This window comes from Protomyctophum parallelum (assembly GCF_964188405.1).
Source record: "Protomyctophum parallelum genome assembly, chromosome: 10".
NCBI classification, from domain to species: domain Eukaryota; kingdom Metazoa; phylum Chordata; class Actinopteri; order Myctophiformes; family Myctophidae; genus Protomyctophum; species Protomyctophum parallelum.
This window is the reverse complement of record NC_139704.1, coordinates 46835904-46852150: the sequence shown is the minus strand read 5'-3', so window position 1 is coordinate 46852150 and position 16247 is coordinate 46835904. Positions and strand designations below refer to the sequence as shown.

The following is a 16247-nucleotide window of genomic DNA, read 5'->3' as shown; positions in this document are numbered from 1 at the left end:
TAGCGATATCATCCTGATGACTACAAAACAATACTACAACATGACGTAGCGATATCATCCTGATGACTACAAAACAATACTACAACATGGCATAGCGATATCATCCTGATGACTACAAAACCATACTACAACATGACGTAACGATATCATCCTGATGACTACAAAACAATACTACAACATGGCATAGCGATATCATCCTGATGACTACAAAACCATACTACAACATGACGTAACGATATCATCCTGATGACTACAAAACAATACTACAACATGGCATAGCGATATCATCCTGATGACTACAAAACCATACTACAACATGACGTAGCGATATCATCCTGTCGACAACAAAACCATACTACAACATGACGTAGCGATATCATCCTGATGACTACAAAACAATGACTACAACATGACATAGCGATATCATCCTGATGACTACAAAACAATGACTACAACATGACATAGCGATATCATCCTGATGACTACAAAACAATGACTACAACATGACATAGCGATATCATCCTGATGACTACAAAACCATACTACAACATGACATAGCGATATCATCCGCTCCAGATCGGATCATGAACCCGAAAAGGAATGCTGCCCAGGCTAGATCTGTTGTGAGCTTGTAGAGAAGATTCTTTTCAGTATTCATGGTTTGTAGGTACAGTATATAGGCCAGGGATTGATTGGCCTTTATATATACACTGAAATACTTCTACTTCTACTTCTACATCTCAGAGACAACTTCTTTTCCTTTTACTCAACTACAATTATTTGAAAACTTTAGTTACTATAGCTACATTGGAGATTCTAATTTAGATTAGAAAACATACATCAATCACTTCGACCTTCTATACATTTCGGCCATTTGAAAATAGCCGATCTACAAGCACTGCGACGAGTTGTGGGCTTGTAGGCTATTTTCAAATAATTTTGTATTTTTTTTTTTTTTTTACTATGCAGTGGCGGTTTCCACCAGTACATACAGTAGATACAGTATAGATCCATACCTCTATGCCTGATTTCCTCTTCTCCGTGTTGTCTGTGATGTTGAGCAGGTCTCCGAAGCGCTCGTTGGTGATGAACTGATGGTGCGTGGGCACGATGCCCGCGTGGCGCCGCGACGCCGCGTCCGCCTCCTCCTGCTCGCGCTTCAGCCGCCGCTGCTCCTCCAGGATTTTCTGCCGGGAAACAGAGGAGGAAATGGGAGTCTCGTTTGTCTCGGGAAACAGAGGAGGAAATGGGAGTCTCGTTTGTCTCTGGAAACAGAGGAGGAAATGGGAGTCTCGTTTGTCTCAGGAAACAGAGGAGGAAATGGGAGTCTCGTTTGTCTCTGGAAACAGAGGAGGAAATGGGAGTCTCGTTTGTCTCAGGAAACAGAGGAGGAAATGGGAGTCTCGTTTGTCTCTGGAAACAGAGGAGGAAATGGGAGTCTCGTTTGTTATCGGGAAACAGAGGAAATGGGAGTCTCGTTTGTCTCAGGAAACAGAGGAGGAAATGGGAGTCTCGTTTGTCTCGGGAAACAGAGGAGGAAATGGGAGTCTCGTTTGTCTCAGGAAACAGAGGAGGAAATGGGAGTCTCGTTTGTCTCAGGAAACAGAGGAGGAAATGGGAGTCTCGTTTGTCTCAGGAAACAGAGGAGGAAATGGGAGTCTCGTTTGTCTCAGGAAACAGAGGAGGAAATGGGAGTCTCGTTTGTCTCAGGAAACAGAGGAGGAAATGGGAGTCTCGTTTGTCTCGGGAAACAGACGGAGGAAATGGGAGTCTCGTTTGTCTCAGGAAACAGAGGAGGAAATGGGAGTCTCGTTTGTCTCAGGAAACAGAGGAGGAAATGGGAGTCTCGTTTGTCTCAGGAAACAGAGGGAGGAAATGGGAGTCTCGTTTGTCTCGGGAAACAGAGGAAATGGGAGTCTCGTTTGTCTCGGGAAAACAGAGGAGGAAATGGGAGTCTCGTTTGTCTCGAGAAACAGAGGAGGAAATGGGAGTCTCGTTTGTCTCAGGAAACAGAGGAGGAAATGGGAGTCTCGTTTGTCTCGGGAAACAGAGGAGGAAATGGGAGTCTCATTTGTCTCGGGAAACAGAGGAGGAAATGGGAGTCTCGTTTGTCTCGGGAAACAGACAGAGGAAATGGGAGTCTCGTTTGTCTCGGGAAACAGAGGAGGAAATGGGAGTCTCATTTGTCTCGGGAAACAGAGGAGGAAATGGGAGTCTCGTTTGTCTCAGGAAACAGAGGAGGAAATGGGAGTCTCGTTTGTCTCGGGAAACAGAGGAGGAAATGGGAGTCTCGTTTGTCTCGGGAAACAGAGGAGGAAATGGGAGTCTCGTTTGTCTCGGGAAACAGAGGAGGAAATGGGAGTCTCGTTTGTTATCGGGAAACAGAGGAGGAAATGGGAGTCTCATTTGTCTCAGGAAACAGAGGAGGAAATGGGAGTCTCGTTTGTCTCGGGAAACAGAGGAGGAAATGGGAGTCTCGTTTGTCTCGGGAAACAGAGGAGGAAATGGGAGTCTCATTTGTCTCAGGAAACAGAGGAGGAAATGGGAGTCTCGTTTGTCTCAGGAAACAGAGGAGGAAATGGGAGTCTCGTTTGTCTCAGGAAACAGAGGAGGAAATGGGAGTCTCGTTTGTCTCGGGAAACAGAGGAGGAAATGGGAGTCTCGTTTGTCTCAGGAAACAGAGGAGGAAATGGGAGTCTCGTTTGTCTCAGGAAACAGAGGAGGAAATGGGAGTCTCGTTTGTCTCGGGAAACAGAGGAGGAAATGGGAGTCTCGTTTGTCTTGGGAAACAGAGGAGGAAATGGGAGTCTCGTTTGTCTCGGGAAACAGAGGAGGAAATGGGAGTCTCATTTGTCTCTGGAAACAGAGGAGGAAATGGGAGTCTCGTTTGTTATCGGGAAACAGAGGAGGAAATGGGAGTCTCGTTTGTCTCGGGAAACAGAGGAGGAAATGGGAGTCTCGTTTGTTATCGGGAAACAGAGGAGGAAATGGGAGTCTCGTTTGTCTCGGGAAACAGAGGAGGAAATGGGAGTCTCGTTTGTCTCGGGAAACAGAGGAGGAAATGGGAGTCTCGTTTGTCTCAGGAAACAGAGGAGGAAATGGGAGTCTCGTTTGTCTCAGGAAACAGAGGAGGAAATGGGAGTCTCGTTTGTCTCGGGAAACAGAGGAGGAAATGGGAGTCTCGTTTGTCTCAGGAAACAGAGGAGGAAATGGGAGTCTCGTTTGTCTCAGGAAACAGAGGAGGAAATGGGAGTCTCGTTTGTCTCGGGAAACAGAGGAGGAAATGGGAGTCTCGTTTGTCTCGGGAAACAGAGGAGGAAATGGGAGTCTCGTTTGTCTCGGGAAACAGAGGAGGAAATGGGAGTCTCGTTTGTCTCAGGAAACAGAGGAGGAAATGGGAGTCTCGTTTGTCTCGGGAAACAGAGGAGGAAATGGGAGTCTCGTTTGTCTCAGGAAACAGAGGAGGAAATGGGAGTCTCGTTTGTCTCGGGAAACAGAGGAGGAAATGGGAGTCTCGTTTGTCTCGGGAAACAGAGGAGGAAATGGGAGTCTCGTTTGTCTCAGGAAACAGAGGAGGAAATGGGAGTCTCGTTTGTCTCGGGAAACAGAGGAGGAAATGGGAGTCTCGTTTGTCTCAGGAAACAGAGGAGGAAATGGGAGTCTCGTTTGTCTCTGGAAAGAGAGGAGGAAATGGGAGTCTTGTTTGTCTCGGGAAACAGAGGAGGAAATGGGAGTCTCGTTTGTCTCAGGAAACAGAGGAGGAAATGGGAGTCTCGTTTGTTATCGGGAAACAGAGGAGGAAATGGGAGTCTTGTTTGTCTCGGGAAACAGAGGAGGAAATGGGAGTCTCGTTTGTCTCAGGAAACAGAGGAGGAAATGGGAGTCTCGTTTGTCTCGGGAAACAGAGGAGGAAATGGGAGTCTCGTTTGTCTCAGGAAACAGAGGAGGAAATGGGAGTCTCGTTTGTCTCGGGAAACAGAGGAGGAAATGGGAGTCTCGTTTGTCTCAGGAAACAGAGGAGGAAATGGGAGTCTCGTTTGTCTCGAGAAACAGAGGAGGAAATGGGAGTCTCGTTTGTCTCAGGAAACAGAGGAGGAAATGGGAGTCTCGTTTGTCTCGGGAAACAGAGGAGGAAATGGGAGTCTCGTTTGTCTCAGGAAACAGAGGAGGAAATGGGAGTCTCGTTTGTCTCTGGAAAGAGAGGAGGAAATGGGAGTCTTGTTTGTCTCGGGAAACAGAGGAGGAAATGGGAGTCTCGTTTGTCTCAGGAAACAGAGGAGGAAATGGGAGTCTCGTTTGTCTCGGGAAACAGAGGAGGAAATGGGAGTCTCGTTTGTCTCGAGAAACAGAGGAGGAAATGGGAGTCTTGTTTGTCTCGGGAAACAGAGGAGGAAATGGGAGTCTCGTTTGTCTCTGGAAAGAGAGGAGGAAATGGGAGTCTTGTTTGTCTCGGGAAACAGAGGAGGAAATGGGAGTCTCGTTTGTCTCAGGAAACAGAGGAGGAAATGGGAGTCTCGTTTGTTATCGGGAAACAGAGGAGGAAATGGGAGTCTTGTTTGTCTCGGGAAACAGAGGAGGAAATGGGAGTCTCGTTTGTCTCAGGAAACAGAGGAGGAAATGGGAGTCTCGTTTGTCTCGGGAAACAGAGGAGGAAATGGGAGTCTCGTTTGTCTCAGGAAACAGAGGAGGAAATGGGAGTCTCGTTTGTCTCGGGAAACAGAGGAGGAAATGGGAGTCTCGTTTGTCTCAGGAAACAGAGGAGGAAATGGGAGTCTCGTTTGTCTCGGGAAACAGAGGAGGAAATGGGAGTCTCGTTTGTCTCAGGAAACAGAGGAGGAAATGGGAGTCTCGTTTGTCTCTGGAAAGAGAGGAGGAAATGGGAGTCTTGTTTGTCTCGGGAAACAGAGGAGGAAATGGGAGTCTCGTTTGTCTCAGGAAACAGAGGAGGAAATGGGAGTCTCGTTTGTCTCGGGAAACAGAGGAGGAAATGGGAGTCTCGTTTGTCTCGAGAAACAGAGGAGGAAATGGGAGTCTTGTTTGTCTCGGGAAACAGAGGAGGAAATGGGAGTCTCGTTTGTCTCAGGAAACAGAGGAGGAAATGGGAGTCTCGTTTGTCTCAGGAAACAGAGGAGGAAATGGGAGTCTCGTTTGTCTCGGGAAACAGAGGAGGAAATGGGAGTCTCGTTTGTCTCGGGAAACAGAGGAAATGGGAGTCTCGTTTGTCTCGGGAAACAGAGGAGGAAATGGGAGTCTCGTTTGTCTCGGGAAACAGAGGAGGAAATGGGAGTCTCGTTTGTCTCGGGAAACAGAGGAGGAAATGGGAGTCTCGTTTGTTATCGGGAAACAGAGGAGGAAATGGGAGTCTCGTTTGTTATCGGGAAACAGAGGAGGAAATGGGAGTCTCGTTTGTCTCGGGAAACAGAGGAGGAAATGGGAGTCTCGTTTGTTATCGGGAAACAGAGGAGGAAATGGGAGTCTCGTTTGTTATCGGGAAACAGAGGAGGAAATGGGAGTCTCGTTTGTCTCAGGAAACAGAGGAGGAAATGGGAGTCTCGTTTGTCTCGGGAAACAGAGGAGGAAATGGGAGTCTCGTTTGTCTCGAGAAACAGAGGAGGAAATGGGAGTCTTGTTTGTCTCGGGAAACAGAGGAGGAAATGGGAGTCTCGTTTGTCTCGGGAAACAGACGGAGGAAATGGGAGTCTCGTTTGTCTCTGGAAACAGAGGAGGAAATGGGAGTCTCGTTTGTCTCAGGAAACAGAGGAGGAAATGGGAGTCTCGTTTGTCTCGGGAAACAGAGGAGGAAATGGGAGTCTCGTTTGTCTCGAGAAACAGAGGAGGAAATGGGAGTCTCGTTTGTCTCAGGAAACAGAGGAGGAAATGGGAGTCTCGTTTGTCTCGGGAAACAGAGGAGGAAATGGGAGTCTCGTTTGTCTCGGGAAACAGACGGAGGAAATGGGAGTCTCGTTTGTCTCGGGAAACAGGAGGAAATGGGAGTCTCGTTTGTCTCGGGAAACAGAGGAGGAAATGGGAGTCTCGTTTGTCTCGAGAAACAGAGGAGGAAATGGGAGTCTCGTTTGTCTCGGGAAACAGACGGAGGAAATGGGAGTCTCGTTTGTCTCTGGAAACAGAGGAGGAAATGGGAGTCTCGTTTGTCTCAGGAAACAGAGGAGGAAATGGGAGTCTCGTTTGTCTCAGGAAACAGAGGAGGAAATGGGAGTCTCGTTTGTCTCGGGAAACAGAGGAGGAAATGGGAGTCTCGTTTGTCTCAGGAAACAGAGGAGGAAATGGGAGTCTCGTTTGTTATCGGGAAACAGAGGAGGAAATGGGAGTCTCGTTTGTCTCAGGAAACAGAGGAGGAAATGGGAGTCTCGTTTGTCTCAGGAAACAGAGGAGGAAATGGGAGTCTCGTTTGTCTCGGGAAACAGAGGAGGAAATGGGAGTCTCGTTTGTCTCAGGAAACAGAGGAGGAAATGGGAGTCTCGTTTGTCTCAGGAAACAGAGGAGGAAATGGGAGTCTCGTTTGTCTCAGGAAACAGAGGAGGAAATGGGAGTCTCGTTTGTCTCAGGAAACAGAGGAGGAAATGGGAGTCTCGTTTGTCTCAGGAAACAGAGGAGGAAATGGGAGTCTCGTTTGTCTCGGGAAACAGAGGAGGAAATGGGAGTCTCGTTTGTCTCACTGACGACCCCCTGCCAAGATATATGGCTTCCTTTTCTTTACCCCACTGTTTTATTCATGCGACAGACTTATGTAACACGTTTGAATGTATAATAAAGCATGAATATCTGAATATCAGAGTTTTTTTTAGAAACATAGCCCGCAATGATAATTCTTTTAATGTCAAATGCCTAATTTACACTGTCGCTTCCCGACAAGAACCGATCCGTTATATTTTCGGCAAGCGACACGGTACACGCAAAGGAGTATACATTACATTGAGTTTAAACGATAGGGCAACAGATATGGGACAATTTCATATTGTATTATGACGTACAGTATCTAGACAACAATATCAGTTGCTTATTTTATTATATATAATTACATAGAAACACAGAAGGTAGTAGCAGAATGGAATTGAAGAAGCATGAGTGGATGAAGTAGCTAATTATTGTACAGTACTTTCTGTAATGACTGTATGTGGTACGATATCAGCCTGTATAAATGTTTTATTGTAAATTAAAATATTTTGAAACTAGCTCTAATTGCAACGCTCTGGAACCCTTTCTACAGCTAAATAGCTCGGGTGAACTTTACCAAGGTTTGGACTCCTGACATCACAGCCTTGAGTATGCTGGGAAACAGGGACGTGCAGAGAGTGTTAGAGGGGGCAGGGGCTGAAATCCCGTAAGAGAGGGCACTTTTGGGCCAAAAGAAATAGCGAAAATAGCAGATCTACAAGCTCACAACGCGTCGCGCTGCGACACGTTGAGAGCTTGTAGATCAGCTATTTCCGGGGCACAACCCAGCACTCTTTAAGCTAGTGGAGATGCGGTGTGTAACGACATGTATTTCAAAACAAATTTGTTCAACGCAAAATACTGCGTTCAAGTTCAGGAAACTTTGGAAGAAAAGCCATTCTCCTGAATGCTGCCTTCTGGCATGGAAAGGAAAGGAGTGGCATGTGCATTCCTTTCACCATGTAGTAAATGCTGCGTTCATGGTCTGGAAAGGGCAGTTGTTTTACAGACGGGGTAAAAGGGCAGGGGGCTGGAGCCCCCTTTGATGTCTATGTGTGCCCGTCCCTGCTGGGAGATGTTGGAAGGCTTCAGACACCAACACTAATCTAACATTGAACTCAATTTTTCAGGCTTTTGATTCTTTTCCATAAATCAATGCTATTATTGAACACCCTTTAGGTCTGTGTGTTGGTTATAAAAAAAACAAAAATGGAACCAATGGAAAGTTTTAAAATGTGCTTCGGACAAAACCACCTAACTCCATTGGACCCGGCCTCACAATGTCTGCTAAAGAAACTAACTCCACAACCTCTCCCCCTCTCATGCAAGTCATTGACAATATATAACCGTTTACATGTTTTCAACCCATTTTGGTGTTCTAAACATTGTTATAATTTAGCTATTGAAAAATAGCAGATCTACAAGCTCATACGAGCTTGTAGGTCTGCTATTTTTGAAAATTCGTGAAAATGTGCCTGAAATCTTTGAATATATATTCTTTACGAGCAAGTTTTTAACTCAAATCTTTGCTTCTGGAGGGGTCTCTGGAACAACATCTTTTCAGATGGGGGTCGACGGACAAACACATCTAGTTTTGGGGGTCTTTGACATGAAAATGTTTGAAAACGACTGACACAGAAACATGTTTTTGTCAGGAATTAGAAGGCCTTTGTAGAACCGTCCTCGGGACTAAATGGGTTAAGCGTCTCCACAAGGAAGTTTGTTTTTGCGGTTTGAAGAGGAAGTTACCTCTTTATCTCCATGACGTCTCCTCAGCACATCATCCTGGTTCTCCCCGTGAGCGGGGGACGAGTCCGAGTCTGGAAGGAAGCAGAACCATTAGTTATACTGTGAAGCACTGGCGTCTCCATTGAAGCACTAGCGTCTCCATTGACCCATAGTTAGGATATATATACCGTGAAGCACTATAGCGTCTCCATTGCATTTATACAAGAAAACATTGTGCTGTTACAGTCCTCGATTTCAGTGAATAGAGCAACATGTAGGAATATATCAAATAGGCCTTTGTTCATGCTTTGACCAAACATCATGTGTGTAGTAAAAGAAGAACACCAATGAGAACAATAAAACAAAATGCACACACACACACACACACACACACACACACACACACACACACACATGCACATAGGAATAAAACACAGAGTGATTGAATGTATGTGCATGGAAAAAAAAGAAAATGAAAAGGAGAAAATGAATAGAAGAAACAAAAAAATGAAACACAACATTTTTGTTCTTCTCGGACAGAAATGACACAAAAAGACAAAATGGTTTCACCGTTATAAACTATGACCAAAGAGAGCATCATCTCAGTTTAGAGTTCATTCCACTCAGTGGACTACGTACTGACTGTACATGGCTGTGCTATTTAGTTTACGCCCCAACCTCAACAGTAGAATGATTTCACTGTATTCCCCCAAAGGAAGGGTATTGAGAAATACATAACTAGCAGCTTTCTTTCTGTGAGCTGTATGTGTCACCCGCCAACATACTGTACTTACAGTGTGTGTGTGTGTGTGTGTGTGTGTGTGTGTGTGTGTGTGTGTGTGTGTGTGTGTGTGTGTGTGTGTGAGATAAAACAATGCTCCAGCTGCTAATCTAAAAGGAAGCCGAAGCAGGAAACATCTTTCTTGACTTTGAACAAACCCCCAAAACCTCATCGTAGTGACAGAATGATCGTAGTGACCTCATCGTAGTGACAGAATGGAAGATGTAGATGTTGAACACAGTTCCCCCCCCCCCCCCCCTCCCCCCCACAGACAGTAGAAATAAAAACAAAACAAAAAATTCAAAATAATACTGACACTGTAATACATCACTTTGAGAAGACATGTATGCAATGCTACTTGGAGTGACCGCCATAAACATTATAAGATTCGCCAAAAAAAGATGCAATACCATAATGTTACAGGTCTGTGACGCTGTAACCTTATAGTAATACCATAATGTTACAGGTCTGTGACGCTGTAACCTTATAGTAATACCATAATGTTACAGGTCTGTGACGCTGTAGCCTTATAGTAATACCATAATGTTACAGGTCTGTGACGCTGTAACCTTATAGTAATACCATAATGTTACAGGTCTGTGACGCTGTAACCTTATAGCATAATGTTACAGGTCTGTGACGCTGTGACCTTATAGAGCTGCAGTTGAAGTCTTTGATATACTTTAGGGTTATAATAATAACACTTTTATGCAACCTCCAATCATAATTCTAGTACAAATCAACCATTTTAACCCATTCTGGGCGGGAACCCCTTTTTTGGTGTTAGCATTATGCTATGCTTTAGCTATTGAAAAAATAGCAGATCTACAAGCTCGTAGCGCGCCACTCGGTGGCGCGCTACGAGCTTGTAGGTCTGAAAAAAATCAAAGAACGACTGACATAGAAACATAGCTTTTTCAGAAAACTGTCAGGATGTATAGAAGACATTTATAGAATCTGATCTCAGGTCAGAATGGGTCGGGTGGCGAGTAATGCTTATGTGGCCCCTTGGGGCGTTCTTGCATGCACCTCAAATCTGATGTCACCAGAGGACACGAATATACATTACCAAAAGCTGCCTTTGAGTTCCCACTAAAGTCACTGAAGGTTTGTGATGGGTGTCTGGGGGGGGGGGGGGGGGGGAGGGGGGCGCAAGACCTTGACTCATTCACCATGAAATGGAAGATGGTGCCAAAAAAAAACACCACACTTAGAGCTGAGACTGAGCTTCTAACACACCACACAGACCAGAGATGGAAGGTTTCAGCCTCAGGCTCTAAACACACCACACAGACCAGAGATGGAAGGTTTCAGCTTCAGGCTCTAACACACCACACAGACCAGAGATGGAAGGTTTCAGCTTCAGGCTCTAACACACCACACAGACCAGAGATGGAAGGTTTCAGCTTCAGGCTCTAACACACCACACAGACCAGAGATGGAAGCTTTCAGCGTCAGGTTGTGGCACCAAGAGGGACACAAAAAAAGAAAAAAACGGAAAAAAAGTGAAGACGAAGAGTCGAGAAAACGAAAAAATGAAGGGACCACAGAGATGGGGGAGGGGGGGGGGGGGGGCACGCATGTATAGGTGCGGGACAGAGGAAGAGGGTGGTGACGGGGGTGGAGAGAGAAAGGAGATAGCCACCTCTGCGGTAAGCGGCCATGTTGGGGTGCAGGAGGTTTCCGTTGGCGTCCATGAAGCCCTCCCCGTTAGTCAGGCGCTCCGCGGCGGCGGGGCCTCCCTCCCCGTTGCTCTGCAGCCTCTCCAGAACCTCCAGGGAGGAGAGGCGCCGGGGGACGGAAGGCCTCCGCTCGGGGGAGGCCACGCCGAGACGAGGGCTCCCGGCGGCCATCAGGGCCCTGGTGGCCGTTATTGAGGTCCTGCGCGGCGCCTGCTGCTGCTGGGACTGCAGGGACTTGCGTAGCCGGAAGGGCGCCGGGCCCATGAGGAAGCGGTTCCCGGGGAGGGCGCTTACCGAGGGCGGCGAGGCCTTCTTCTCCGGAGGCTGCGTGGCCGCGGTGGTGGCCTGCTGCCGCTCGTGCCTCAGGATGGTGGTGAAGCGCGTGTAGGACGCGGGGCAGGAGCCTTTACACTTGCTGGGTTTGAGGTGGAGGTGGTGGTTCAGGTGGTGGTGGTGGTGGCCGTGCTGTGGAAGGGAAGGCGTGGCTGGATTTGTTGTGGGGCTCTCTGACGCACTGGTGCTCGGCGTTGTCCTGGGGATCCCTGGGGAGTTGTCCTCCGTCCTATTCTCCGTCCTAGTCCCCGAGGGGGACCCCGTCTGTCCCGAGGGAGACCCCGTCTGTCCCGAGGGAGACCCCGTCTGCCCCAAGGGGGACCCCGTCCTAGTCCCCGAGAGGGACCCCGTCCTAGTCCCCGAGAGGGACCCCGTCTGTCCCGAGGGAGACCCCGTCTGCCCCGAGGGGGACCCCGTCTGCCCCGAGGGGGACCCCGTCCTAGTCCCCGAGGGGGACCCCGTCCGCTCCCAGGACGCGGCCTCCTCCGTGGCTCCGTTGCCCGACGACGAGGCCTCCTCCCGGGGCGCCCCGCCTCGGGGGGCGTCCCCCAGAGGGTCGGGGTCGGCGGTGACCAGCAGGGACTCCGCGGACACGGCCGAGGCCATGTAGAGGTGTGGCGTGGGGCTGTGCGGCGGGCCCGAGGGCCCGTCCCCCCCCTGTCCAGAGTCGTGCAGGGTGGGCAGCGAGGAGCAGCGGGTGGGCAGCGGGCTGGACGACCGCTGGATGATCATCTCGAACTCGCTGACCCGCGACGACACGGAGTCCCGCGGCGGAACGCTCCCGTCGTCAGAGCGTTCGCCCCCGCCGCCGTCGACCCCCCGGGCCTTCTCGAAGAGAGACGCCAGGTTGCGCACGCTGCCCGTGGGGGAGGAGCCCAGCGAGCCGCCGGGCCTCTGGATGTGGTGCATGGTCCGGTACAGGCTGGAGAACTCCGACACGCTCCTCCGGGGCGCCGGGGAGGAGGAGGAGGAGGAGTCACAACCCCCCGGGCCGCCCGTCGTCATGGCGTGGGAGGGACTGTCCTCCGCCCCGCCCCCGGCACAGTCCACAGAGCCACATGTCCTGGTGTACAGGTCCTCACAGCTGTGGGCCTTGGGGTTTCGCTCAGACCTAGTCCTACTGCACTCCTGACTCTCGCCACTGGGGGGCAGAAGCTTGGGCTTGAACTTAGAAGGGAGGATTTGGGGTATGCAGGCTTTGGCAGCGGACAGGGCCTTCTTATTCTGACACTGGTTACCTATTGCATTACTGGCAGCGACGCGACTATTTACAGAGGAGCAGGGTGAAATTATATAGCCATTCCCACCTTTATAATCCACTGGCAAGCATGCAGGACAACAGAATAAACAACATATTAGGTTACAATGGTCACAGGGTCACACACACATACACACTAAAACACAGTGTCAGGCACATTTCTGAAGTAAACCGTCCAGAACTGATGAGAAGAGGAAGCAGACTTGATGCATTTTAAACACATCAAGTCATCAAAATGATGTCATATTAATAGCGTGGCACAGCTGTGTAATATGAAGTATAATAAGGCTCTGTTAAAGATGGAGCTAAATACCAAGTATTATGTAAATATAATGGTTTATACTTTTTAGTCGAGATCACTGTAAGCAGCAACATACATAGTGAAACAACACAAAGGATAATACGAGAATATTATGCCAATGGAAAGCTATGCGATGCTGGAAGTTATGTAAAAATCAAAAAAAACAAAAAAAACCAACATAAAACAAAGGTAAAGGATATCCTGCACGTGCACGTGTCTCACTGTAATATCAGTAGATATTTATAACAACAAAAGCATTCAAAGGAAAGGCCTTACTGTGTGAACTCAAAACCACGTGTGCAGATCATCTGCCTGCTCATGACTATTATAGTCCTAGATATTCACACTTTGATTGATTTCATATCACATAATAACGCCACATTATGCTCCTCTCTGTAATATTCCACTGTGCTCTCTCAACAGAACTGTACGGTATACTGTCTCTGCTGATCTGTCCTCCAATCTGTCTGCTGTAGTTATGAATGTGTTCTGCAGTACGTGACTCTTCAACGTAGGGGGGCATCGGTCTAGCTAACAGTTCCTCATAAGCTGCATTACTTGACACTTCAACGTAGCTAACAGTTCCTCATAAGGGCGCACCGCAGACGGAATGAGGAAAAGAAAAACATCCCTTTCTCACCCTGTGAGAGTTCTGCTGAAGCGTGACTAATCTCTCTGTCTCTGACAGAGACAAAGCACGCACGTGGAGCACAGAGAAGGTGATGTTGATACCCAAACATCTGCTTCTGGCATCCAGAGTGAGGCTAAACCCTGTTCGTTCGCTCTCAGGGAAGTTTAGTTTCCTTGAGACACACAGAAAGCCGTATACTGTTATTGCTGTATTGATTTATTTTCATAGGCAGAAGGCAGAGACCGGCTCCGTGGCCTTGTGGTTAACAGGGAGGTCGGGGGAATCAATTCCTGGCCCGAGTCACACCGAAGACTATAAAAATGGGGGACCCGATGCCTTCCCCTGCTTGGCACACACGTGCTGGATCGGGGGGGTAAGTCCCATGCGGCATACGTCAAGCTGCCTCATGCTACGGAAACAGGAGATAGGCTCCTGACCTATGGGGCCACATACCTCAGGAACTGTTGGTTTCACGAGGCAGAGACACACACGATGAAGGTTACTTTTCTTTGTGCTTTTCGACACCGTGTGCCTGTCGAACGCACGGCCACTCAGTCTATACGCATGGAGGTGGAGATATAGGCCTAAATGAGGAGGGAGCGTGGCCCGTCAGATGACTTCGCTCAAGCCTCGCAGCTCGGAATCCTGCGACGGCAGTTTCTAAACTACTTGATGAGCTGAGGGTTTTAGTCGAGCGTTTAGAAGCACGAAGCTAAAACATCAGCCATCACTTCTCTTCGTTTCCTAAATGAAAGCCCCTTCAGCTACTATAAAATACTAGAATAATAAGTTAGGATTATCTACGTTCAGCATTTACGTGTTTACATGTCAGAGAGCTTGCATTTAAAACACAAGCTCTCTGACATGCTTGACTTTGGAGCAAGCGTGACTTCTCGGTTTGGGATGACAGGCATTGGGGACAACATTGCCTGTTGCGCAAGACATGTCCCCTCCCTTTCTCCTCCTCCCCCTCCCCCTCCTCAGTATTCCTCTATCTGGTCATGTGCAGCTCTGGCATTCCAGGCTCTGACCTCACAGTGACAGCTGACTTCCTCATGAATTCCCACCCTCTTCTGTTTATCTCACCCAGTGTCTGGTCAGGCTCTCTCTCTCCCTTTCCCTCCTCATCCGTCCCTGGCTCTAAGGCCTCGCCCTAAAGCTGGCCTAATGGCTGCCTGCTCACAAGTGAAGCACAAGAGAGGGGAGGGGGGGGGGGGGGGGGGGTAAGGGGGGAGATCCCCAAAGTTAGCTTCCATTGACCTAAAAACAAAAAGAGAGCCTCACTCCTTCCATGACTTATCCTAAAGCAGATGGCCAGCACAGCGTTCCATGGTGGGGTGGGGGGGGGGGGGGGGGGGGAAAGGAAAGGAAAAATAAAAGTGCAGTGCAGGGAATGAATGCTGCGAGATGATTGGCTCATTGCCATGATAACCTGGAGCGAAGAGAATGTGTGGATTCCAACGTAAAAAGTTAAAAGGAAACACATGTGTATCCCTGACAGGTTAACCGCTTAGCGCTGCTGTCTGCAACACATTGGCTCTGTGTCTCAGTGGTTAAATGGCGCACGCACGCACGCACGCAACGCAACGCACGCAACGCAACGCACGCAACGCAACGCACGCACGCACGCACACAACGCACGCACGCACGCACGTACGCACGCACGCAACGCAACGCACGCAACGCAACGCACGCACGCACGCACGCACGCACGCACGCACGCACGCAACGCAACGCACGCAACGCAACGCACGCAACGCAACGCACGCACGCACGCACGTACGCATGCATGTACACGAACCCCAGGAACATGTGTGGCATGTTTTGTAAAGCTACCTTTGGAGGACGTGCTCCCGTGCCGCTTGTTGTTGAGCGCCCGTAGACCCTGCAGGGGGATGTCTCCACCCTCCAGCACGCTCTTGTAAACATGGCGGTCGTTGTCAGGAGCCCCGGGCTCGCTGTTGGGCGACCCCCGGTCCGTCTCCACCTCGCTGTGTCCTCCTGACGTACACGAGGAGCTGGGAGGGAGAGAGACAAAACATACACAATTACTGCTGGAAATGTAAACGGTCACGTTTATCTGGATAAGTTTGCATGAAATGCATTTATTGGAGGAACAGAGGCACCCCCTTTTGGAAACAGTAGTGCGCGCTGCCCATGTGGCTTTCATTGGATACGTCCTGACGTAATGAACCTATGAAGCACACTACAGATTTAAGGGAGACAAACTATGCTGGGACGAAAATAATGGTGCTTTTAAAACACAAGAATGTGTCCAATGGACCAACTGTTACACTGTGTAAGAATGGACTCCTACCCTTATTTTGACATTCCGATGTGAGAGATTGCTAAAAATATTCCCCGACTGTTTTCCAAATGGATGCACCTGTACAACTCTGAGGTTTATGCTCTGCTCTGCATGCCGCCTGACGTGCTTGGCATTCTGCTCCTCTATTTGTGCAGACAGGCTGAGCTCATTAACCCATTCTGCTCCTCTATTTGTGCAGACAGGCTGAGCTCATTAACCCACACACACATTCTAGCATCGCCATAAATATAGGCGAAAAACAAAACTTCAAAAAAATATGTAAAAAAAAATATTTTTGTTGTTGTTGTTTTTTTTCCTTCTTTTCTGTTGCTTCCTCTGCATTTTGCCAAGTCACACTTTTACAAGCATCCATGGGCCAATTTACAGATATATTCACCTCCTCAACAATAATCCCTTTCATAGAGCTCTTTGGAACACTGCTGGCAGCAGAAAGGCCAAACTTTATAGGCAACAGAAGGCCAGCGTTTAGTATAGTTACATTCAATAGTTTGAATCAATACTGCACAGGACTTGCACACAAGGATCCGAG

The 16247-nt window shown here is 48.6% G+C and overlaps 1 protein-coding gene across 1 annotated transcript in view; it reads right to left on the bottom strand.

The window, feature by feature from the left end:
* The window catches only part of sorbs1 (sorbin and SH3 domain containing 1), an 86839-nt gene that overhangs the window by 14439 nt on the left and 56153 nt on the right, over nt 1-16247 (bottom strand). Inside the window, exons 16-18 of the mRNA XM_083775366.1 lie at nt 15226-15407; nt 8425-8495; nt 1017-1187 (exon numbers count right to left, since the gene is read on the bottom strand). Coding sequence (XP_083631492.1) covers nt 1017-1187; nt 8425-8495; nt 15226-15407 — 424 coding nt within the window. The remainder of the gene's footprint in view (nt 1-1016; nt 1188-8424; nt 8496-15225; nt 15408-16247) is intronic.